The sequence below is a fragment of the Spea bombifrons genome, chromosome 3, assembly GCF_027358695.1.
Source record: "Spea bombifrons isolate aSpeBom1 chromosome 3, aSpeBom1.2.pri, whole genome shotgun sequence".
Classification (NCBI taxonomy): domain Eukaryota; kingdom Metazoa; phylum Chordata; class Amphibia; order Anura; family Pelobatidae; genus Spea; species Spea bombifrons.
Window position 1 is genome coordinate 39,575,725 of NC_071089.1, and position 27,625 is coordinate 39,603,349.

A 27,625-nucleotide genomic window follows, 5' to 3' on the forward strand; every position below is an offset into this window, starting at 1 on the left:
TGCTGGTCTGCCTGGGCTTCCAGGCAGACCACCAGCAGCAGAGCCCCCTACAAAACGGCAATTAACCCCTTGAATGCCGCGATGGCGGCATTGAAGGGGTTAACGCTGCACTGACGCTCTCATGGAGCGATCAGGCAGCAGGGGGGTGTTGGATCAGGTCCCCACACTTGTGTGGGGACCCATTCAACACCCCCCCCTTCCCTGAAGCTGCCTGTGGCAGCTGAAACCGCGATTGCAGATTTTTCTGCAATCGCTGTTTCTGCCTACAAAATCACTCCGTGGGAGTGATCGTAGGCTTGGGGGCGGGCTTAGACAGGCTGTGCTGTCTGCCCTGGAGTCCTGGGCAGACAGCAGCAGCAGCGCCCCCACGATCACCGCGATTGTGGTGATGTGGGGGCGTTTTTTGGAGGAGACGTACCTGGTACGTCCCGGTCTACCGGTGACTGTTAACCAGGAAGTACCAGGTACGTCCCGGTATGGAAGGGGTTAATGCCCAGCTGTATGCGGCATTTGTTTAACCAGCTAATAATGTGGATTTTTTTTCTAGCACAGGTCATCTATTTCAGCTTCATAAACTGTTAAAGGGAATTTATGAATATAGTGACTGACAAACAGTCAAGAAAAACCAAAAAAACAGAATGTTAAATAGTGGCGGAACAAGTTTTCCCATCAGAGCAATTATACCTTTTAGAGTCGAGATAGCACTAACCCATCATAAATACTTTAAATTAATTGAAAATCAGATAGACACTCGATAAGATCACACCAATTTCTTTGTTTTATTGATAACAAACAAAGCACAAGAAATTGACTTACAAATAAGGCAATTACAAACACAACCATATAAAAATCTATTTCTAAAGTTAGGTTTCAAGGTTGTTTAATAACAAATAAATACAAAGGGAAGTAATATCTGGTACGTTAGGAACATGCAACACTCATGGCTGTTGTTCCATTATTAGACTAATGTAATTGTGCATGCGCAGGCCGGTTGGATTCCCAGCTAATTCCTCTGCTAGGAGGTTATTGCAATTAAAAAGGTGGTGTTGCTGCAAGTAACAGTCTGATAATAAAGTATATTACATGGATGTACTGGCTGAAGGACTATCAAGGTCATTATTTTTTCCTATACTAGTGAAATAAAACTCTACTCACAACAGTCAGTGGGGGAGTTTAGTGGCCCCACTAGCCAAGAATTTGTAAACGTGTTACGCAGGCCTGCAAATCATTCATTTAGATTTAGGGTGTCTGTCTGACTGATTGCAACTCTCAGCAGTGCCTGGGTCTCCTCCGTCTGTTGGCGGATTTGTTCAAGCTGTTCTTTCAGAGGACTTTGGCTAATCGCCAAAGAGAACTCAGGATCTTTATTAAAAAAAAGAGAAAAAAATAAATTACAATCTGTAAGTAGGGTAAGAAAATCCAAGAGTAAACATCAGTAGGGAAGTATGTTTTCATTGATTTTTTTTTTTTATTGATTTTTTAATTGATTTTCAAAATTAAGATTTCCAGTTGACTAATTTATCACATTACAAATTAAGACCCCATTTCAGTTCTACAATGCAACCTACATATTTAATCTGAAATGGCAGACTTTCGAGAGCTTCTGGATTTAACAACAAAGATTACACGTGTGTATTTGGATTTGTACTGATTTTAACAAAATGTGCCTATTTGGTTAGTACATACAAATGTGTGAAGTGGAGAGACCTCAACAAAACAAACAAACACAAAGCTTTTTGCATCCTTGCATTGCGTTGCTTTTTCACCAACGCTCTTTTTCACCAACGCTCTTTTTCACCCTCTCTCTCGGTTCTCTAATTTCTCCGCCAACCACTTCCGTGTACCGTCTTCTTGTTCTGTCTTCATAAGCCTCTCCCCATTATCAGCTCCATTAAACATGCTTCCTGGAGTACTTCAGCAAAAAGGGAGGAGCCTCCACACACACCCTCTCTCCTGTTTGGAAGAACTTGGAGAGGCTTTCCATGGCTCCAGCCATTCGCGGAAGTATTCCAAGAGGCCCGAATAAGGCGGACAAAGAGAGTTGCAGATCTTTCTTCACGAGTCTGTATGCGTTATTCTGGCCTCTTGGAGCACTTCCGCAAAAGGGTAGAGTTGCGGTGCACACCACAGGGACAGCCTCTCCCCATTCCTTCGATCGGAGGAAAAGGTTGCGCAGAATCTCTCCAGGAGGCCTGGTAGACGGAGCTGATACTGGGGAAAAGCAGAAGAAAAAGGGCAGGACAGGGAGGAGGGTGAGTGACAATAAATTTACTTTCCAGATAGAAAAATTCCTTCATTTCCTCTGAAATTAAAGGGCAGGAAGTGAGGTTCATTGTCTGAAAAAAAAATTTAGACTTGTGAACATGGACGAAAAACAAAGACTAAACAAACTTTTAGGTCTGAATTTCAAATTTTTACTATGGGTTTTAAACCTCAAAAAAATAAAAAAAAATGCTGAAATTGTGTGTAACAGTGAAAAATAATTTTAAAAAACTCTTTTTGGTATAGTTATTTATTAAACTCACAATGTCCCATTCCAGATGACCCCAGGATTGGGTTGCACCCTCTAGAATTCTTCATTCCCTTTTGGGGATTTAGCCTGTTTATGTCACTGAACTGGAAACTATTTGGGGACAACGAACAAGACTGAGCAGTGTCATTATGCATTAGAGAGCTGTAAAAGCTTCAGGGTAGAAACTCTATGAAGCCTTAAGTTCGCTGAGAGTTCCCATATAATATTACTCAAAAGGTAAACAAAAACAAAACATTAAAATAGGATTCACTTCAGAAAAAAATATCTCCAAGTTAATTAAGAACTCTGAATACTCTAACCACCTTGTGATGTACCCTAAAGCGCTGTAGGCTTTTTAATCACATGTATCTGCTGCAGTTTTATTTGCAGATTCAGGAAGTAAACATAGAAACATAGTTTGATGGCAGTTAAGAACAAGTCAACTAGTCTACCCATTTTTCCTGATGTAAGACTCAGGCCTAAATTGTTTAAAGTTTAGGATTGCCTTATGCATGTTTAAATTCACTCACTGTATTGGCCTCTACTGCTTCTGCTGGGAGGCTGTTCCTTATATCTACCCCCTCTTGGTAAAGAAAAACTCCCTAACATTACCTTACCTGTGACCCTCTATTTTTAGATTGTGACCACTGCGACTAACCCCCCCCATATATACTAGTTAAGTTAGTTAAGAAAGATACATTATGGTGTTAGTGCATAAAACAAAAGTGTTGTATACCTTCACTTAACATGCAGAGTGTGGTAATACTTAGATGCTGGAATCTCAGCTCCTGGTGATTAAGGAAACACATGAGGTAGGCTTGTACTTCTTTCATATGATTCTTCAATTCTGCAGCAATTTTCCCTGTTTCAAAACAAACAGGGAACCGTAAAAGCTAAGGTGTGTCATATCCAAAATACACCAACACTACAACAATTCTACGAAATTCCTACATTTACAATATATGCAGTGGTGTATTTTTTTTGCAGGTGCAGCTTTTATAGTATTTCTTGCTGTTATGCTTTAGCAACATCATTTTGTATGCCTCTATTTCCTGCAACATGGAGAACAGAAGGTCTGCAAACCCCTTGTGGGAGAATCTTATTCTTAACAGGTTCTACTACAAACAAGACGATTCCATCTGTATGATAATACCACCAAATTATTTCAACCCTTTGACTAGCAGGGGACACATTGTGGCATCTGCTGTTACTCAGTGAGCTGGTTACAAGGACCCTAACCAGCCCATTCACACTATGTTGGCTGTGCTGAGTTGACATAATCTCCATAGTGCTTTACCTGGCGATGCATACCTTTAAGAGATGGAGCACTGGGATTATACGTCATATCCCAGCACTCAGCAATGAGAACAGTGGCCACAAAGGAGGCAACTGGGGTTGCAAGTCTAGGGCAGAGCCCATCGTGAATATGTCGCTGTTTGCACGGACAAGCCTACAGAGGTTGCGTAGCATAAAGGTCTGGGCCGGTCCCTTATAATAGTTAAATATGAGAAATGTTCGGTTTGATTTATTAATACCAACAACAATATATGTGTAATGATAGTTTACTGTCAGTTAATGCACACTCCCATTTATAACCTACATTTTGTGTTGTCTGAACATCGCAGTCATTTCAAAAGATTGGTTTTCACACTAGTGTGCGTAATTAAAGAGGCAGTTAACCTGTGTTTGGGGATCAAAGAATGTACAGATTTACTATCCTATAAATTCTTACAAAAGGAGGATGACCAATGCTACTCCCAGGAACACAATAATATCTACCTTTAAACTAGCCATCATTCATACGCAATGTGTTTGATCCTGTTGCGTTTAAAGACACTGTGTATCATACTGGATGTATTTTAGTATCGACTCTACACATATGGATGAGGAAAGATGATGTCTGGATTACCGGCATGTGACAGTTGTTTGATAACGGAAGCCACCTGGAAGGAGAGCTCTTTGTGTTCCAGCCGCCCAGCGAGTTTCACCAAGCACCTTATGAGCGCCTTGTCCTTCCTGTTTACTAGATTTTCCCTGATGATATCTGCAAAAAGAAGCACGTAAGGACTTTCACACACAAGCAAAATGAATGAAGCCTTCAAATACTATTTAATAGTGAATTCCTTTTACTCTCTTGTCTAATGGGCAATACATGATTCTCTCCTTTACCCATTATTTGAATTAATTATAACTACATCCAATACTTTAATATGAAACTAGACGGGGGGGTGAAGCACAGCTTTGAGGTCACTTAGCTGTTTTCATGTAAAATTTCTAGCTGTAACATAATAATAAACCTTTTAAACATGGATTAGCAAATCCTTGCTGATAAAGGGTCTCTGTAGGTCGATGAAGATATTCCATTACAAATCAGTACTCTGCTTTCTTAGCTATACAGAGACCATGAGTTTGAGGGAGAGCAGGATCTCCACCTCTACCTTCCTAAGAAGGCCCAGCAAACCCTGAGTGTAGGCCTGTAAGCTAAGGAAGAGGAGCAGAAACAATGACTGTTCAGGGACCGACAGCCCCAAAAGGAACTAGTAAGCCTGGTACCGTCACAGAATTCGGTTCCATATGCAAAGGGGGAGCAGGTGTTTTGATCAATGATATCAAACCATCAGTGTTCACATGACATATGTGTGGTAGGCTGCTGCTACTCTCATTTCATCAGGAACTCCGCTCAAACTGACTACTGAGCATGAGCAAAAGGTGTACTTTAACTACTACCTGCTTTCTGTAGCAGCACCTGGGAGGGGGTAACTAAGACAAAAATAAAATACAATACAGCCTATGCAAATTGACTTCAATATTCATTTAACATTAAAATATGGCTTTAGTGCCCTTGTACGCGTATTCTGTGTCCGTTGCTGGTGTTGCTGGACACAATCACAAATCATTTTCGCTTTTAAGAGCATGTGAATTGATGGGCCGCTTCAATACCATCAGAAATCAGTGTGTTGTAGGGGTCAGGTGCAATCAACTAGCTTTCCTTAACTGCCCGGCTCTGAGGGCTCAGTTACTTCAGCTATTATTAATAATGGTCACAGAGATGTTATAATTATGCATACACTACCGTTAAAAGGTTTGAGGTCACTTAGCTGTTTTCATGTAAAATTTCTAGCTGTAACATAATAATAAACCTTTTAAACATGGATTAGCGAATCCTTGCTGATAAAGGGCCTCTGTAGGTCGATGAAGATATTCCATTACATATCAGCTCCCGTTCCCAGCTACAAAAGTCATTTACAACATTATCAACGTCTACACTATATTTCTGATCCTTTTCACGTTATTTTAATGGACAAAATTGGCTTTTTTTCTTTCAAAAACAAGAAAACATCTAAGTGACCCCAAACTTTTAAACTGTATTCACATTCACAGAACTTGTCTAAAAATGTTTGAAAATGCAGTTTTAAGTGTTTTATGTGCAAATGTTTTCTTCACATGAAAAATGCTAAATTCTTACCATGTTTAGCCAGCTCAGCCAGACACGATGCTACATATTGCAGAGCCTCTTCTTCATTGGAAGGATTAAGAAGAGCCAAAAGTAGTTCTTCAAAACATTGGCTCTGTATGATTACCTGTCAATGAAAAACACAAATAAAAGAGCACTCTTTTCAGGTTTTTTTCTATTCGTGTTCAGAGGGTCAACGATAATTTTTGTTGCGGTTCATGGCTGGATTGGAGTCTTATAGGACTCCCCACTCTTGAGTATGAGCTGGCTTATCTAAATATTGAAAAAAGGCCTATAATATAATTTGGTCTCCACCATTAATGCTGATATGGAATACGAGCAGAGCACTACAAACCAAAAGATTCAATCAAAGCTATTTGTTTTCACGTGAGTTTATTACACTCACTCCACTGAATTATCACAGTCATCTGTTAAGGGGAGTTACCTCCATGTTCTCCGCTTGGCTCAGGTTTTGGATAGTGCAGGAAGCATGAATCAAGACCACAGGGTTAGACCTCTCTGTCTGCATTAGTACTGCTAAATATTGGAGCATTTCCTCACGCAGCGCTGCATCCTAGAACCAGGAGAAAAAGGTTTTCTAAAGTTGCATTTAAAGTGTATACCCCAAATCCCCCTGGAAAGAAAAGGGAAAGTTTGTGCAGTGTTTTCAATTTTGCTTAATTAGTATATTACTTGACATCCTTCCTTTATTCCAGTACTTAACTCATTTATCTCATTTATTCCTTTCCTTTAACACTTTTCCACTCTCAATCCACAACAACTGCCCACCTATGAACTTTATTATCCTCGCAGGCTTTCTCCCCAGGCAATGCTCTGTTTTGGAAGAATAAAAATCAATCTCCATGTTTTTTTCTCTCAACTCCCTCAACCCTCCAACTTTTCTATCCCATTCTTGTTTCCTTTACCCATTTCCCTAACCTTTTCTCCTTTTCCAACCTTGCTTCTCTCAGAACTTCTCTTTACCTCCTATTCTCAATGCATCATTTCATTATTTCCTATATATAGAAGGACTACTTCCCATATTTCTTAGCAAGGTACCCTAAACCTATGCCTCTCCTCGCACAGATTTCAATTGTGTCTTACGCCCTGGCCTAAATTATGACATTATTCTCCTAAATGCAGACCCATCTTTGACATGCTTTAATGGACAATTGTCCAATGAATGAGGGGAATGCTGCACTATACAAAAAACAAAGTAATGTTCACTGCGTGTTTTACCATGTTTCCAGGTGAGTGTGACATGGTGCAAAGCAGAGTAATGGAAGCTTGTCGGACATCCTTATTATTGGAGTTGAGCAGGGAGAGTAAGAGAGGCATAATGTCAATGGACAGCAAATGAGTCCGAACTTCACCTATAAATGAAAAGTGAAACATTAACATCACAAGGAGAAAAAACATAACCGTTTAATCCTAGAGGGTTGAACAACACATTATGTGCTTCTGCAACTTTTCATTCAGATCTCTAAAGTTACAAGGTTGAAATCGGTGCTTGGAGCCATTCTGGCCACATGACCATCATTCTGAGAAATTCATGTGTGTCAGGGTAATAGGTCACCTTCTTAACCATTTCAGTTTCTGATGGTTAATCAAAATATTGCATTGAATTGGCCAACCCTTGTTTAAAACCTATGATGCTAAAATCCTTTCTAACCTTGCTGGGCTGAATAAGTTTACTGCTTTTATGTGCTACAGTATAATAGATATAATGTAATATACACTGGAATTTTCATTTTCAGACCTGGCTAAAACAAAAACATTTAAAGAACATTTGCTATTGCTCCCAATTCCACATCTACGCTATTGGCAAAGTTTGCTTTTGGTTAACTCAGCAGGGGCTTACATGCAGTAGCAAGAAACTGGTATACGGCATAAAGAACAGATTGTGCAGTAAACAACAAAGAAAATCCCTTACCACTTGACGCTAGGTTATTCAAACAAAGACATGCCTGACTTGAGACCTGTAGTAATTAAAAAAGTAACCGTGAAAGCAGAAAAACATACAGAGACAAAACAGATTTGCTGCCAAAGACCTTTTACTGCAGTTTATGAAATGGATCATGTTTACGTGCACCACACCTTAGAATGGAATTGAACCATTTAAAAAACAGTCTGTGCTGCCATTTCTTTGTATATATCCACATGCTTGAATAGTTCTAATTTAAAACGCACATCGCATTTGGTCTGCGGTGAAATTTATAGGACTGCAGATCTCTCAGTAATAAGACAGCACTGTATACTAGCTTGTAATGTGAGCTATAGAGTCCCAATGGACGAAAGAACGGATGATGAGGATGCACAGGTATACACTGAGCCCTTACATCATATGATTTATTATTCCTATGAAAATATAAAGTAAAAATATTTGATAATAACGGAACTTAAGATCCAACGGTACTGCCATGCAAGGAAGCCAGGCTCCAACTTACTGTAAGCAAGGCACTTGCTTACTTTTCAATTACATGATATAATGAGACTATGGACTGCTTTTGTCAGTCCAGCCCTGTGAGTACATTGTTTTCTATATACACACCTTGATATATATATATAAGTTATGGTGGGTAAAGGTGATGGAAAACCCTTCCACTAAAACATAGGGGTATGTAGAAGCATTATTAAACACAAGCAGAAGGCTTGTTGTTCCCTCAGAAATCTCATGGTGCTGCCACAACCACAAGGGATTCTGGTGATCTGGCTGTTGCACCTCTTCCCGAGTTTTGTCTAAAGGCTGTCCTGTACAGCGGGCAATTACTTTCAAGGGATCCATGTATAAAGTGGATATAGAGGTAAAAGGTGATAATTGTTAACCTTATTTGCATGCGCCTACCCAGAATCCCTTGTGGTTGTGGAAGCACCATAGGATTTCTGAGGGAACAACAAGCCTTCTGGCTTGTCTGGTGTCTGTAGATGAGTGTTTAATAATGCTTCTACATACATTATATATATATATATATATATATATATATATATATATTAATGGTCTATGCTGGTTTTTATTTAGGGGTTATTTAAACGTTTAGTACTTTTAGCACTTTACTCTGTTTTTTTTAATCTTATCAGTTTACTATGCATTACACAAGGTAATGTGCTACAGTCTATTGCTAAATGTATTACTATTATCTATTTTTTTCATGAAAAAGCTGGCAATCAATTACCAGGAGATATCTTTATGAAAGCTAACTGAAGCTTTTTTTGACCAGATAAAAATAAAACAAATAATATTGCCAAAATAAAATATCAAAAGAATGAGCCCAGTAAGTTCACCTAAAGTCCGAGAGTCTTTGGCACATTGTCCCAGGATGAAAATCTAAAATGCTCTTTATGAAATACTTAATGTCAAATTGTATTAATAGTCAGATTTACTGATTATATAAAATTTGGTTAAGACATAAAAGCAGCGGTATATAAAAGTACCGGTATATTTTATATTGATGGTGGTAAAGGTATCTCATGGGTAGCCATCTTTTCTAGAACATCTAACATTTTAAAAGCCACACTAGAAGTGATATTTTGGGTGTAACATTTCCTGTATAAATGATCTTGTTGTAGTATATATATATATATATATATATATATATATCCTTTATAATTTTATAGTGCCCACTGATTTATAGCAGATGCTGGCTCCTTGAACAGTGCGTGTAATGTTTATAGTATGTACCACCATTTGTTATTCAAGATGGACCAGATGTTGATAATTTTTTTGAAAGAAACGGTATTAAAGGGGTATTAATCAGGATATGTATGATGTGAGTAAGTATAAAGATAAAATTAAGATCCCCATTATTTGGGGGATACAGGGTTTGTTTACAATTCAAAATATCAAATTGAATTGATGTAATTTGTTGTAATTTCTACTTTACCTTTTGCACAGAAGAGGACATTAGAGAAACAAGCATTCGGAGGAGGAATCCATCTCCTATTGCAAGCATGGCTTTATGATGTTCTGGGTTTGCTGCAATGTTACCCAGGGAAGCACAACTATAGTACTATGGGCAAAGCGAGAAGCAAACATTAGAAATATGTGAGCCAGATTCTGTCATATACCCTAAAGAAGCATTGTTAATAGCATAAATCATACAGGGGTACACGGGAAAGAAGTTAATACTCCTGTAGCAGTTAATGAAATAAGCAACTTTTTTGAAGAAATGCATCATGATGGTCTACAACATGGAATCCCAACCTTATCTTCAGAGCAATTGTGAAGTAAACTTGGGGTAAAGACAGAGACATTACGACGTTCCTCTCGACCTTTAACATTCTACATCTTAAGTATAACATCAGGCTTCTGCCAGGAATGCCAAAACTGCTGGCCCCTCAGGCAACTCTCCATCCATCCATGCATCCAGCTTTGGATCTACCTGACTGTGTTGCAGAACATGTTATTGTGCGTGTCTGAGTTGTATGTTAGAGGATGTTAAGCTTCAGTTTTGTGTAAGAATAAGCAAATGCTAAAATATGAAGATACTCATATGTTTTATCGCCAATTGCGAAGTGTACATTTATGCATCAAAAAGCCATGTGGAGGGTGGACTGCCAAACCGTTTCATTAATGTCAGCATTTCTTTCTGTATAGTTATCTTTCCATGAAAAAATGTTGTGTGGTGTTTTCATTCTATCTGTTGTGCCACACCTCAAACTGCACACATTTTTTCTTTCACTTGATAACAATTCAAGTCAACAAAACCTTTTACAACCCAATGATTAAAAATAAAAACTGTTCAGCAAGAGAAGTAATTTCCAGTTCAGAAATATAAATGTATCTTCGGCACTGTCTGAATGAAATGGCACAGCACATATACATTAAAGTGCATTTGATGGCTGGAGTGTCCCTTTAACAACAAACACAATAGTTGTTATCATCATCTTAATTTAACTCTTGAAAACCTTGGTAAAAGTTAAAATTTGCAAATCAGTTTTTGGTCTGCCCATTAACAATATTTTTTTTTACAGCAATGTGTACAGAATGTAGAACACTATAGTGTTTATGATGCAGAAAAAGGTGACTTTATACTGTTTATGTAGCAATTATTTAAGAAGAACTTACTAAGCTGTACCATGAAGCAACCGGCAAAGGGAAACTTGGGCTCAGGGTATGGATAACAAAGCACAACAGCTTATTGATGATCTCAAATAAGAGGACACTTTTTCCACACAAATGAGATTGCAATCCAAATCCCTGTTTCTTAACTTTATTTGTGTGAGATGGTAGTATTTGTGTGAGATAAATATATATATATATATATATATATATATATATATATATATATATATATGACTGCTGTGAGAGCAATATCTTCCCTATTATATTTTTTATTCTTTATTGATATAGCCATTCCTGAGCTGTTTACATTTTGAGATAAATATGTGTGGTTGAATCGGGCATGTCGTAAAACCAGTATTTTTACCAATATAGGCTTTACCACCTATGAGAAGGACCATTCAAGGCCACATACATTAAAGCAGAACAGCTGCTGACCCTGTTTCTATTCTCAGGTTTGGAGATGTTACCGGTATTTGCTGAATACAGAAACACTTAGCTTAAAATGTAGCATATTTCAAACACTAATCTACAATAACTAAAAATTAGCATACGAGACAGCATGATTTGTGAAAGCTGCATGAAGAACTTAATTAAATAAGATAAAGAGAAACATATGACCTTCTAGGTTATTATTTTAATGATTGGTATTGGTCCTGATAAGTCAAATAGGAATTCCTTAAATAAATAGGTTTGGCATAATCACTATAAGCACATGAAATCAAGGTTTCTTATATGCCTTTTGCAATACTACGGTATATGTGAAAGGTATCTGTACCAATGCAGCGTTATAAGTATTTGAGATATATATATATATATATATATATATATATATATATATATATATATATATATATATATATATATATAAAATATTGTATAATATATTATATATTATAAACCAGAATACTCATTCTTAGCAATGAGTTTCTTCAAGGCTGCTTTTCTTATGATTATTCATAGTTGAAGCCCCTGCTATTCCAAGGGCCTGTGTTAAATATATCTCGATATATCCCGATACAATTCACATGTTAATGAGCAGCACATATAAGCACTGTGGTTAGTGCCTATGGATAGTTGCGCCTGGGTGCAGTATTTCTTCAGCGCCCCCATAACTAACACATACATTCTAACACTTACGTACACACACACATTATTTCCTGCTGCTCCTCCTCTTCATCTACCTGGTACTACCAACCACCCCTGACACTCCAACACCATGCACCGACACCAACCCACACACAACAGACACTTATTATTTTAATAATCGATTAGTTGGCCGATTATTTTTTCGATTAATCGATTAATCGGATAAAAAAATGCAATTTTTTTTAAATTTAAAATAATGTAATAAAAAATGTCCAATTTACACTTTCATCTCTTTATTGCAATGGCCTCTCGCTATTCACCTTCTTATTTTACTGACATAATAATAAAAGCTACAAGAACCCAAACACAGTGTTTCTCAAACTAGGTTTTAATACAAAGTTATTAGTAAATATTAATTCATATGTTAACTATTTTTCATATTTAATAAAAACTGAGAAAAAAGCCTTGTTTATACCGTATTTGCTCGATTATAAGACCACCCTGATTATAAGACGGCCCCCCAAATCTGAATATTAATTTAGGAAAAAAAAAAAGCCTGAATATAAGACGACCCTATAGGAAAAAAGTTTTACCAGTAAATGTTAATTCATGTAAACTATTTTTTAATAAAAGCTATGATTGAGAAAAATATTTCTTTTAACCCTATATGCCACTGTGCCCCATGATATGCCTTTTGACCCCCTATGTGCCACTCTACCTCCAGAAATGCCTTATACCCCTATATGCCACTCTGGCATTAAGGGGGTTAAAAGGCATATTATGAGGCAGAGTGGCATTTAGGGAGGTTTAAGGCATTTCAGGAGACAGAGTGGCATATAGAGAGTTAAAAAGGCATTTCTGGAGGCAGAGTGGCATTTCATAGAACACTCTGCCTCCAAAAATGCCTTATGCCCCCATTTAACAGTCCCTCCTCCTCCCTCCTCCAAACTTACCGGTGCTTCTGACTCATGTAGCCGGGGCAGCGTGTAGATGTCTACGCGATTCGCTGCCCCGGCTGCACACCGGGGACTCAGAAGCACCGGTAAGTGGGGTGGCGGGGGGAAACAGGAGGATCCAGGTCCCCTGCAGCTGCGGGGGATCTGGATCTTAGTCGTCTCATAGTCAGACCTATTTGAGGTCTGATTATTAGACAACCCCGATTATAAGACGAGGGGTATTTTTCAGAGCATTTGCTCTGAAAAAAACCTCGTCTTATAATCGAACAAATACGGTATTTTCTTTTATTTACCAAACTGCCCCCAGTTATGCACATCTGACCCCCAGCTTGCCACTCTGCCCCATAAATGCCTTATACCTCTTATATGCCAGTGATATCCAACTGAGATTCCACTGTGCCCCCGATATGCCTTATACTCCTTATATGCCAGTGATATCCAACTGAGCCCCCTGATATACCTTTTACCCCCAGATATGTCTTATGCCCCCCTGATATGGATTTTCATTATCGATTATTATCGATTTTATCGATTAGTTGTTTCAGCCCTACACTATATATTCACAAACACACAGCTGCTGACACTTAGACTCAAGCTAACACCATACAGTAACTTGGATTGGCTAACACAACATGCCATTGGAACAAAAGTGTGATGGTTGCTTATGAAGGGTCTCTGTATTTCTATGAAGATTCCATAAAAATCTCCCATTTCCAGCTACAATACTCATTTACAACATTAACAACGCATACACTGCATTTCATCTATTTGATTTTATTTTAATGGTCAAAATGTTCCCCAAATTTCCCAAACTTTTGAACAGTAGTGTACATACACACACACTGACTCTATCACTATCATCTCTAAGTGTGAGCTGCTGCACCCCTGCATCCGTACTACCACAGGGTTGCCTAATGCATGTTATGTGACTATGCTGGGTGTCTCGGTCACTTCAGCACATGCCTCAGCATGCCCCTGAGGGCTGCCCTGCAGTATGAAGGATGTGTGCACCAAGGGAATGAATTACTCAATACAGGCCATGTATTACAGCGTTGCCATGTATTCGGCATTCCAGACCACTCATAGTGCGCACGCAACACTACCCAGTGTGACCACTGGACCCCACGTGTATAAAGTGCTTCCATTGATTTCAGTGAACGTGATTGATTGCGTTAATCAGCCATAACTAGCTCCAAACACAAAGAACGTAGAACAATAAATACTTGCAAACATATATTCTTTGGTGGTAGAGCTGTAAGGGACATTAGACTGTTTCTTTAAAACAAAAGGGCCACAAGTGCCAGTTCATATGCTAGTTGTCAATGAAAGAAAACACAATAATTTTGGCTAAGACATCAATACTTAGCAGCTATGATCTGCCACAGTTTATCCATGAAAATAACCTATAGGTCACTAACAAAGCTGTTAATAGATAAGCCTGTCTGTAAACACCACACGTTTTATCTAGGGCAGCATACAGAGACCACAGGTTCAGTTACTCTACTTTATGTTGACTTAGAAAGCTACACGTTGATCAATAGTTTGCTGTTTGCATGGTAAATGAACCACACCATGAAGGGACTTTAAACTACTACCGACTTCAGTAAATCATTTTCATCAAGTCTGGTTGTAATTACATTGAAAGCTTAATTGTATTAAGGATGTCCATGATTTCTTAAATTTGGACCACTGCATTCCAAAATAAAATGTGTTGGATTTAGGGGGTTATTACTGAATGTGAAAATACCACCAGTGCTAATAAGCCAGCATATTTAATTTTGTCCTGTTGGCTCAAAGGGATATATTTAAATACATGAATAATGGGGGGGAAATAGTAACCAATGGTCCATGTTTTAACCGATGAACTGCTCACTCTGGGTCTTTTCTACATATTTACAAATGATCCATATGGCTCAAACATAGTAATGCACATTGTATGTGTTTATTGACACACACACACACCAATTTTGTATTAGGAAACTGAGAGACAAAGAATAAAGTCCCTTCATGATTTTATTAGGATGTCTGAATACCTGAATTTCAGCATCAGCAGACTGCAGTAGCATTGTAAGAACAGGCAATGCTCCTTCTCTACACAGAATGCTCTTGATCCGTTCTAGAAATAAACAGCAGATTATGTTAAAGACCAACGTAAAAATACCAAATATTACGTTATTCCATTCGCTTTAACGTTAGTGTTAAGTCTCCTGAAAACTCCCTCTTTAGTGAATAAACATCAATTCTGTAAATTAAAGTAGAGACAAAGGCTTTGAGCAATGGAAACAGTAAAAATTAGATAACACCATCTATGTTAACATGCATTTAAAAGTGATACTTCTTAGTAAACTACCTGATCGAGTTAAGTTGAGAATAGCCCCAACAGCATTCTGCTGAACTCGAGGATCATAAGACTTGGCCAGGGTGAGCAGAGGCAGGATTCCTCCAGCAATCCCTATAGCCTCTCGATTGGATTCTGTAAGACAGCAACACATTCAAACGTTAGAAGTTTGCATTATATGTTTGTCAACATGTTATAAAAGAGTCACAAAAACGTGTCTTTCTTTCAAGGGACACTTTAGTGTCTAATACAGCCCCATCATTGACTAATGCGTAATAAAGTACTCTGTAAGCATTTAGCATTTACTTTAATGCATATTATTTAAAGTGTAAAAAGGAAAAAGAAGCAAAAGCACTTATCTTTAGTAGAAGCTGCAGCAAACCAGCCCCTCCATCATCACGTTTTCACACCACTTAAGACTGCCTGAAGCAGCCAATCAGTGGTATAAAAACGTGTTCCCATTGAAATGTGCATATAATGGCTGGAGTGCCAAAAATAAACATAAAATGAATAAAACTATAAATAACTGCCTGTATGTTAACATTTTTAAACACACAATTTCAGAGATGTCTGCATTAAACATCTGCATTTACATTTCTTCAGCACAGGGCTTCAGTTAATGGCCCCGCTGGAGGCAAGTGGTTCAGAACCAGTTACATCCACATCTTCCTATCTTTTCTCTTTCCACAACCATTTTTGTCTTTGTGAAAATCTTTTTTTCCATTAAATTTTTTTATTGCATTTTCCATTTCTTATGACATCTCTTGGCAACATACATTGTGTCAATGGATTTCACATGGTTGGTTTCTACATGTGGTAATATATCATAGCATCTCTTCATTGTGTCTAGTATTTCACATACAATACCTGCAGTTGTTACACAATCCCAACCTGAAACTAGAGAAACTATATATAACAAAAAAACATCAAGGATTGGTCACAAGAAAGAAAACAAAGACTCCAAAGCAAGGTACTCACCAGAGATTGCGAGGGTCATGATGCATGCGCAAGAATTACACTGTACAGCTGAATCTCCAGACTCCAGAAGTTCTAGCACAGGTTCAAGTAAACCAACCTGAACAACAAGCTCCTTATTTACTGTGCAAAGGGAGAAGCAAAACAAAAAAACAGTGGTCCTTTAAAAGCGGATCTATTAGCTGTGGTACATAGCCATGGAGGCCACCTAGGTGCAGCTAATGCCAGCCCTTAACTCACAGGGTGTCTGACCAGGGGCAGCTTTAACATACAAGCCACCGGCTACAGATAAATGAAAAGGTGCCACAGAGAGTACAAAATCTCACTGGGACTTTGGGCCAACAGCAATTTTACTCCCTGGAAAATTAATTACACAGAAGAGGCTTATAGTAAATAATACAGAACAATTAAAAATGTGAAAGTATAGCATGTATCATTTTCATCACATGCAGAAGACACCAAAGTTGCATTAGAGCACACTAGGTCATAATGAGTTACGATTTGCATGAAATGCATGTGACATTATGCTAAATATGTGTTGCTTGTGCCTCTTTAAAGCAACTTTTAAATGTGTTTATATGGTAGTGATACCATTAACTTCTCATATAAGAACATACGGCAGCTATATATAATCATAACTATGTCTTGCCACTCTCATATCTTACTTATTGTTAATTATTCATTATTATTATTATATTTACATATGTCCTTAGTGTTGCAACTTACAGTTTCCTTCAAGAAGAAAATTCACTAAGGACAGCGAAGACATCTGTTGGACTTCTAAATCACTAGACTGAAGCAAAGCCTGGTAGGGCTCCAAATATTCAGCCGGCAATTGGGTATTCACTAAAACAGGGGAAATCGAAAGGTTTAATTGGAGAATAAGGGTTTATAAAATGATAGCAAATATTAACTCCAAATATACACTGTCTATATTCTTACGCCATAGCACCAGTTGTCTTGAATGAGAAAAAAAGACTAACACAAAATCAACCTAAGTTTCATACAGTAACTGTTGTTATTGAATTGAACTGAAAATGTACACACAGCTGAGAAATGTTAAGGTATGTTAGGTCCTATGTAAATACAGGTCATGGTGGGTGCCACATGTTCCATGATCAACATGCACAAGTGTCAGGGTCCGCAACTCCGGCTCCCCGAATGGAGACGCCGGGGTACGCGCACGGATGACGTCGCGGCTGGGGGCGAGGCTTCCACCAGGCGGGGGAGCTCAGTGCTCAGTGATTGTTCTTCCTATTGAGCTCCAATGCGTTTATGCTTTCTCCTTACGATTTCTGTGTACCGACCCTGGCTTGCCCTCGACTCTGCTGCTCTCTATATCCCGACCCTTGGCTACGGCGTTCCTGATATTTTTGGTTTCCTGACTTTGGCTTTGGATTTTGACCTGGCGGCTCGCTATTTCCCTGACCACGGCTTTGTTCCTGACTTCGGCTTATTCTCGCCTGCCCTATTTGCTGATTCCTGGGGTTACGTATCTGCATACCGGACTCCACCATTGTACCAGCCACACAGCCTCACAACGAAATATCAGAAAGAGGGGCGCATAAACATGTGGAAAAAATAAAACAACACAATAGTGTAATACAATCAACTAAAGTGGTGTGATAGACGATATATTGCACTCACAAAAGTAATAAGTATAGAAGGCCTATCAGATAGAAAGAAATCTTCTTGAAATCTGGAAAGCAAATGAAGAGACCAATGGTGCAGTATTACAAAGCTTATAAATATAAATAAAAAATAGGCTCAAAAACCTTCTTTAAACCCACAGACGGAAATGGATATATTGATTTTTCTAGTCGCCACCATCCACAATGGTTAAAAAATATACCTAAAGGTCAATTAGCAAGGATACGCAGAAACTGCACTCAAGAAGCAGATTTTCTCTCTCAAAGTCAAGGTTTGTTAGAGAAATTTGAAGAGAGAAATTACCCTAAGACACTTCTGAAAGAAAGTTTTTCACAAGTTAAAAATATAGAAAGGGGCGCCCTGTTACAAAATAAATCTAAATCACGAAAAAATGGAGATTTTCACTTCGCCTTTAGTACTCAATATAACGATAGAGCATGGCAAATTAGACGGGCTATTAAGAAATGCTGGCCAATTTTACAGGGGGACAATATTTTACAAAAGCATTTACCAGAAGAACCAAAAATCATATATAAAAAATTAAATAATTTAAAAAATATTATGGCTCCCAGCGCTCTCCCAGAGATAAAAAAGGAGGAACATTTTTTATCACAAAAACCTCCAGGATTTTTTCGTTGTGGAGTATGTAAATTTTGTAAAATATGTCACACACAAAATAAAAAAACAACTACATTTAAATGTACTATTACAAAAAAAGAATATGAGATTCGACAGTTTATACATTGCAAGTCTAAGAATATTATCTATCTGTTAGAATGTACGTGCGGCATACAATACATTGGCCGCACGTCAAGAGAATTAAAAATTAGGGGTCTCGAACACTTGGGAGGTATCCAAAATAAAAACCTAAAACACAGTGTCCCAAGACACTGTGTAAATTGCACAAAATTCTCCCTCTCAGATTTTAAGATGATAGGTATAGATCAAGTATCCCCCCATTGGAGAGGTGGAGATATAAAAGAAATTTTAGCTAGAAGGGAAACAGAGTGGATATATAAGTTTCAAACATATAAAAAGGAAGGTCTAAATGTTGAATTGGATATATTATCTTTGATTTAATAATTTATCTTTTTAATAATTCATTTATATATTTTTTTTATTTTTTACCTTTATTTTTACATTTATTTTGATATATACTTTTTATATTCATATACATTCACACACATTTATACACTTTTTTCCAATATATGTTTATTTTTTATTTATTCATTATTATTATTTATTATTAATTTTACTGCATCTTTTATTTTTATTTTTATATTTTATTATTTTTTATTTTTTATATTTTTTTATTTATTTTTATTTTCATTTTTATCTTTATTTATTTTTTAGTTATTATTTTTTTAGAATTAGGGTTAGTGTTAGGGTTAGTGTAGGGATTAGGGTTAGGGTTAGTTTTTTAGTTCATTGTTAGTGTTAGGGTTTAGTATTAGGGCTAGGGTTAGGGTTAAGGATAGTTTTTAGAGTTAGGGTTAGAGGTAGGGTTGATGTTAGGTTTTTGACACATTATATATCATTTACATCACTCATAGACACATAATTTATTTCATTATTTATATACTTACATATATTTATTATTTACTTCATTTGTATATATATTTATTTATTTATATATTTATACATATTTATATTTTAATATATTTTTAATTTCATTAAATATGTATACATATATTTTACTAACACAAATTACTTTTTCTATATATTTTTATGCATAATTTCACACATATATTATAGCATTTTTTAATATAACATATTCTTCATTTTTATCTATTTTACTATTAGTATTATCCTGATTTTCAGGGGATACACTTACCAGTTCTCCATTATTTGTTTGACCTTCCTTTTCATATCATATTTTTATATCATATTTCTTTTTTACTACATCATTATTCTTATACTACATTGTTTTTAAATAATTAGATTTTGGTATCTTCCTTCCAGATACTTTTTTCCTCTCACATATATTTATTTATATATATTTATTTATTTATTGGCGTCTGTGTATATCGTTCACTAGCCAAAGACACACATATACCCATGTGTTGTTTGTGTATGTCTTTATTTATTTCTGTCTCCTGGTCCGTGGGTTCCTCTTCGTCTTTCTATACATAAAGAAGAACAAAACGCTCGTTCTTTATTTGTTTCAAACGCTCGTTTTTTATTTGTTTCAAATGAACTTTATTTACACGTCCTCGGAGTGACAAAGAACAAGTGCCGACAATGTGAAGAAAACAGACGCAGCTACGTGATGATGCATCCGCAACACGTAGTTACGTGATGACAAAAATACACACAGACGCGAGGACGCACTCACAACCTCTTTAAAAGCCGAAGTTTGAGGACATGAACCCACGGATTACATTTTGTTTTACCGTTTGGATTTTATTTATTTGATTTTCTCCTGAAGAAGCCAACTGTGTTTGGTGAAACGCGTTGAGATTGCTGCTACTACCCTCCGTTGGAGTTGGAGACTACTTTGCTTTCGTTGGACATTTTAATTGAGCCTTTTAGCATAACATTTTCGGTTATGCCAACATTTTTGTGAGTTTTACCAGCTTCTTTATATGAAACATAAGCTTTGTAATACTGCACCATTGGTCTCTTCATTTGCTTTCCAGATTTCAAGAAGATTTCTTTCTATCTGATGGGCCTTCTATACTTACTTTTGTGAGTGCAATATATCGTCTATCACACCACTTTAGTTGATTGTATTACACTATTGTGTTGTTTTATTTTTTCCACATGTTTATGCGCCCCTCTTTCTGATATTTCGTTGCTGTACACTTGTGAGGAGTGTTGTTCCAGGGAGCTGCAGAACGTGTAGGAGTATATATTTCAGTACCTAATCACCTAATACAGTGTTATCCAAGTTCTAGGATTCAGAGGATGCCTTTATGGACTTCAAAAAAATTTGGTGAAACCCATTGGTACTTACATGTAAAATTAATATTGGGAACCTAGCTCCTGAACCCATGAAGTCCACACATTTGTAGCCACTCCATACTGGAACATCCATTAGGCACATATCTAACAGCCACTCAATACAGGGGTGTCCAAGCGCTTCATTGGATAATCCGACGAGTGGCGGTGCTATGAATGCACATAGTAGCTGTGGACGCCCAGGCTGCTATTGCCAGGAGTCTGGAGTGTCTTAATTTGGCACTGGATCGACTTATCTAAGACCTTAAGGTTCTTTTAAACTGTTTTGTACCACCAGATGCAGTGGTCAAGTCAGACAAGACCAAGTACAGCATAGGGGATGATATTGAATTTTCATGAGTTATGAAGAGGATGCCTAGAGTCTGCCTACTTTTCTTTAATGTAAGGCTGGGTTGGCAAGAACCTAATCCAAAACCACAGCCTCCAGAGTATTTTATAGTGACAGCAGGATACTGCCTGCTGAATTCACTTCACCAAATATCAATGTTGTTATTGTGCAGCCTACCGAACCTCTACACTTAACTGCATAACTAAAATCTTTGATATTAGCGGTAATGAAACCTAGACTTGGTTTTGGTTGCTATTTGAAATCCTTGGGATGCATAATAAAAGATAGGATTTGAAGGGTCTGAACAAATGTGGGAAAACAAATCTTTTTTTCTGAGGTCCATTGACTTAAGCTTATAAGCAACTTTTAATTTAACACAGACATTCTATATAGAGAAAACTGACATTAACCCCTTAATGACAATGGGCGGTCCCTAAACCCATTGAAAACAATGCATTTTGAGCCCGTACATGTACAGGCTTTGTCATTAAGGGGTTAATTAACATACTTACTGTGTTGGCTCATATGTAAGTAGTAAAGTGCAGCAGAATGCTGTAGGTCTGCATTTTCTGAAAAGGCTAAAATCTTTAGGGCATCAAGAGTTTCCTTTCCAAGTGGTGATGTTTGCAAACCTTCCAAAATATCAAAGAGAAAGAGAAGCATGTTAATATTTACCTGAATTTGCTTATATTCTGCAGTACGTACTGTTACAAAGGCGGTAACGCAGTAAGGGTTAAAAGGGATGGTGTTACATAGGACAATGTTACGAGATTAAGCCATAAATAAATGGCAGCTACTACAGTAGAAAACGGATAATCCCATTGTTTAACATCTGAGAAAGCATTCACAGCATATAAAATCTACCCTTCTCATGGAATTGGGACCTTTACAAAGATGTAGATGCTTAGTGTTCTACTGAAGTTCCCTTAATTTTAGAACTTTATAAATTGACTATTCATAGAACAGAAGCATGATTACAGTATTTGAAGGTCGTTTTAAGGAGTTCTACTGAAACAATGGCGGAATTACAAGAGAAATTGGAAAACTTTGTTTAAATCTTGGCCCCTCATTCTTCTGGAAAATATTCTGTGAATTATCAGTTAATTCCCCATGTTCTCTCTGCACAACATATTTCATCTGTGTTCTCATGGATACAGACACCTTGGAACATCAATAGGCAAGAACAATATCTCTTATTTTTCTTTTAAATAGGTTCCTACTTAATTAATTTGGCTATGATTAGTAACAACATCAATGTCAAACATTTGAAAACATTTCTACTTTGTATATTTATGGGTTCCAGTTGTTATGTATAGTTATTTACAGAATTGTGGTAGTTTGTATAAGAGGAGTAATATTTCTACTCATAAATTCAAAATGTAAAAATCTGTTTTGATTAAGTACCGAAAGTTCAATATGCTTTAACGAGTCTTCTGCAACATGCATCAAGTTCAAACAATTACTATACAGTATGCCAGAGGACCTCTTAGACTCTCAACAGTTTTATAAAGTTGTTTTCAATATTTTGTTTTTTTTGGCTACTTTAAAGAACAGATGATCAAACATTATCTAGATTTGTGTAGCACCTGGGAACTTTTAGGTATCGCCCTGGAATATAATGATTTTCACTTCCATCTTATGTTTCACGGGGAATGGACATCTTATTAAGCTGGCACAGCCCTGCTAGAATGCATTCACATTCTGCATGGATCTACTGGTGTTTTACTTACTGACATGCAGGCAGCCACTCCTTAGAGCTAGCTTAATTTTTAAATTAGAAGCCATTAAGGGATGCATACACTTGATTAATGTAAACCCAGGTGTGTGCCAGGGGACAGATGGCAAAGTGGGTAATTGTTCTGATAATAAAATCTTTGTGAATCTTTAGTGTTCAGTCAACGTTTACACTTTGAAATAGGGATATGCACCAACATTGCTCATGATCCACATTTACTGGGGTACTGGGGGTCTGTGGTGGACAATTTAAAAATGTTCTATGGACCTTCACAAACATTGCCACAGGCATGGTTGTCTATCCCTGCTTTGAATTGTTAATTTCTGTGCTCCCTTTTCACAGATTTCCAGACAGGCTGACTTCATCTAAAATACATAAGTGACTTTGGATGCCGGCATATCTGTGCATGATACGTCCTTGTGACAATACATTTGCAGGCTCTTAATGGCACTGTGGTTTTCTAGTAAATTAGAACAGATGCAGTGGCATCATTCCAGTTTGGTAAGGGGCCCCCATTCCCCCAGCTTGTGTGTCGCCTGTTTATAGTACTGAACTCTGTACAGAAGTGTTATATTCTTTCAAAGGTATGTAAAAATTACATGAACATTGATTTAGTGATATTGATATCTTTTTTTTCTTCTTTTGTCTCTTAGGGAATTGTTGTATCTTCTTGGCTATTTTGCAATTCTACATTACAAAATGTACTGCTATCCAACCCTACCCGGCTGGGCACTATGTGAAAAAGTCATTGCTCCCTTAATAAATCAACCAAATAACCAAATGTAATTGATAATTGTGTTCACTAGATACACCCAGGAATGAATGCTGCCAGCCCTGTTGAACCTCAAGATCAATTAAATAGAATGTGTCTTGCAAAGTGAAGTGGGCTAAGAGGTCTCAAAAAGCAAAAGATAAGAAACAAAGTAACTGATATTGATCAAATGGTTATAAAGTCATTTCTAAGGCTCTTGGACTCCAGTGAACCATTGCAAAAGCCATTATGTACAAATAGAGAAAAAACTTGAAACAGTGGAGAACCTTCCCAAGAGTGGCCAGCCTACCAAACAGTCAAACACAGTGATGGTCTGGGGCTGCTTTGGGCAACTTGGCATAGATGATGGAATCATCTGCTCTTTATCAGAAAAAGAAGAATGTCTGGTCATCGGTTTGTGACCAAAGCACACAAGCACTGAATGGCGCAAAAGCAAAAATCTAAGAAATTGGGAAGGGGCAAATACATTATCATAGAACTGTACATTTTGCATGTTAGTTCCATGAAACTGGTAACCCCCAATCCTTTGCTTTGGATCCAAAGCAATCATCCAGACTATTGTAATGTTTGTACCTCTTCTGCTATTACGTTAACACAATACGGCAGAACTCCAGCCCTCAAGCTGCAAACAGGCCACATTTTGGTTTCCAAGCTTGAGCACAGACATCTCAGTTGTCTTCAGGCATGGATAAACAGAATGTATGGCCCTTGTAGACCTAAGCATTTAAATTTTGTGTAAAATCTAGAATACCGTATTTGCTCGATTATAAGACGAGGTTTTTTCCAGAGCAAATGCTCTGAAAAATACCCCTCGTCTTATAATCGGGGTCGTCTTCTAATCAGACCCCAAAAAAATGCTGGCGCCATGCTGCTTACCGGTCGCGAGCAGCGTCTCTTCTGTTAGAAGCAGGGCAGGAAGCTTGCAGCGTCCTCACAGAACTCTATCTCCCCCCTCCCTCCTCTGAGGGCGGGGCCAGAGAAGTTGCTACAGCCGGTCCCCTGCAGAAGTCTGCGAGTGGGAGATCTGCAGTTCAGGTGAGGGGGTGGGGGAGGGTTTTTGAGTATGTGTGAAGTGTGTGTGATTAAGGGAATGAATGAGTATTTAAATGTTTGTGAATGAGTGTGAGTGTGTGTGTGATAGCATGGATGTGTAAGGGGGGTGGGGGTTGTAGCATGGCATATGGAGGCTGTAATCCCACTGCTATCATCCCCAGGTTCCAGCATGTACTGGCTGCCTTGGCTTGATAGGAGTGTGATTGCTGTTAGCAGTTTGATATATATATATATATATATCAAACTGCTAACAGCAATCACACTCCTATCAAGCCAAGGCAGCCAGTACATGCTGGGTTAAAAGGCATATCATGGGGCTGAGTGGCATATAGGGGGTTAAAATGCATTTCTGGACCTCCAGAAATGCATTTTAACCCCCTATATGCCACTCAGCCTCATGATATGCCTATATACCTCCAGAAATGCTTTATACCCCCCTATATGCCACTCAGCCCCATGATATGCCTTTTAACCCCCTATATGCCAGAGTGGCATACAGGGGTATAAGGCATATCATGGGGCAGAGTGGCAAATAGGGGGGTATAAAGCATTTCTGGGGGCAGAGTGGCATAACTGGGGGGGGCAGGTTGGCAAATAAAAGGAAATTTAAAAAATATATTTTTCTCAATCATAGCTTTTATTAAACATGAAAATAATTTACATGAATTAATATTTACTGGTAAAACTTTTTCCCTATAGGGTAGTCTTATATTCAGGCTTTTTGTTTTTTTCCTAAATTAATATTTTGATTTTGGGGGGTCGTCTTATAATCGGGGTCGTCTTATAATCGAGCAAATACGGTATGATCAGATTTTAAAAAGTCACCAATCACCAATCACTGCAATTCTTGGGCTCTGGGTTTTATTTTGGGTTTTTATTTGTATCTTAACCTATAAAAATTGTAAACAAATGTATTAATTGAAAGAAAAATATACTTTAAATTTGCTTGGATTTGTTTGGATTGGTCTTCTACTCATGACCACTTTGTTGCAGATCTGCCACAGTTTCTATGTCCACGTCATTAACCTGTTTTGAGTGATGGGTCCCTTTAAGGAATTATCACTACCTTGCACATTCACAAATATGTTGGAAGAAGGCAAACATTATTCTACGATTCAGTATTTTCCTATGCATAATTTCATCAACATATGTATGAACAGTACAGTCATTGTTGTGCAATGTTGTAGTGTCGTCAATGAAAATGAAGCCGGAGAATAAAAAGAGATTGTCAGGGTAATTGCGATTAGTTTTACAATGGTTCCTCCTTTGGTTATACAAGAGGTAATCACTTGTACATGATAAATTCCATTTTCTGCTTAAAGTGGGGTGAGTTCAATTAATTGGAAATACATTAAACACCTTGTCCAAGTAAAAAGTGCCAACATGATTAAAAGGTTGCCGATCATCTGTGCTGTGCTCATAATTTAAAAATAAATTGATTAAAAAGGAAATGTGTGAGAACACCATGTCCTGGTGACCGTATCGCAGAAGGGAGATTCATTGAGGGAAACCATCAATAACGCTGATGCATGAATTTTGAGATACATTTATTCAAAGAGCCTGGAATACTAAAAGACGAAAAATGCTTTTAAGCATTTAAACAGTACAATCAGTGGAAACCAAAAGCAAACATCCATATCCTGTTTTAGTAACATGAACGTGAAAAGGGCTTTCTCGGAGAGAAAAAAAAGGACGCAGGGCCATCTTTAAATAAAATAGAGCATCATAAATTAATGTAAAACAAACCAATAGACAAATGATTTATTAAATAAGCCATAGTATAATTTATTAAAAATTCTTTTCACTTGGCTTTTTTTCAAAATGTTCTGTTGTAAATAATAAAAAAATACCAAATATGACTAAAGAAAAATTACTGTAAGATTTAACTAAGAATGATAAATATTGGCATTAAATTGCTATTCTGTATATAGATTGCACACAGCCTCTGTGTTTGTTTAAGTAAGACATAAAGCCAACATGTTATAATTTATATATAAGATATATATTTAATATTTTATATACAATTCACACTGCAGTATTATCATGCTATTTTTCGAGATATTTTAGGCACATCCACAGCTGATCAAACACGTGTGGTTGGTACAGGAAAGGAAACAAAACTAAACTACCCCCTCCTGGATACAAAGGCTAAACAGTGAATGGCTTATCTCATGCATTAATACTGTCCATTATAAGAGCAGTTAAGGAAAGGTAGACATCCCACGTGGAGCCCTCAGGACCACTAGGAAGGATGGTAATTAGCATTCATTAATGCACATCGGAGGGGGCAGCAGAACAGAGATCATTAGATGCTATTAGTCAATGCTGATGATGTGACAGGGATGAGGTCACCATCTTACCTGCCTCCATGTGATTGAGGAATTCCTGGGCAGCAACCTTCTCGTGGTTTTGAAGGACAGGTTCATAAAGCTGCCTCACTTTTCTGCTCCTGGTTTTCAAGCAGCAGCACTCACTTAAGAGGATCATGCACTCCTTTATTCGCTCCACTATTCTGGAAGAAAGGCTCTTGACAAAGCTCACGAAGTCCTGTAGGATCTGTGCACACCTTTCACACAGCCGACCCATGATGAAATGGTCTTGTTCGAAGATGGATTGTGTGTGTTGCCTCTTGAATTCCTAGAACGTGTGACGTCAGCTATTGCTCCAAAGAGGATATCACATAGCCATTGTAAATGGGATACAGACAGATTGAAACCAACAATTGCCTGGTTACCTTTATTTC

General features: G+C 37.5%; 1 protein-coding gene across 1 annotated transcript; it reads right to left on the reverse strand.

Moving 5' to 3' along the window:
* Positions 1–755: 755 nt before the first annotated feature.
* Positions 756–27,625, reverse strand: LOC128483199 (uncharacterized). Its single transcript, XM_053459293.1, has 14 exons — positions 27,243–27,625; positions 21,835–21,954; positions 17,110–17,229; positions 16,387–16,506; positions 15,421–15,543; positions 15,104–15,186; positions 9,848–9,973; positions 7,900–7,945; positions 7,206–7,339; positions 6,412–6,540; positions 5,979–6,093; positions 4,422–4,556; positions 3,249–3,374; positions 756–1,362 (listed from the first exon to the last, which is right to left on the reverse strand). Exons 1-14 carry the CDS (start codon positions 27,466–27,468, stop codon positions 1,226–1,228), a joined length of 1,740 nt encoding a protein of 579 aa, XP_053315268.1. The 5' UTR covers positions 27,469–27,625; the 3' UTR covers positions 756–1,225.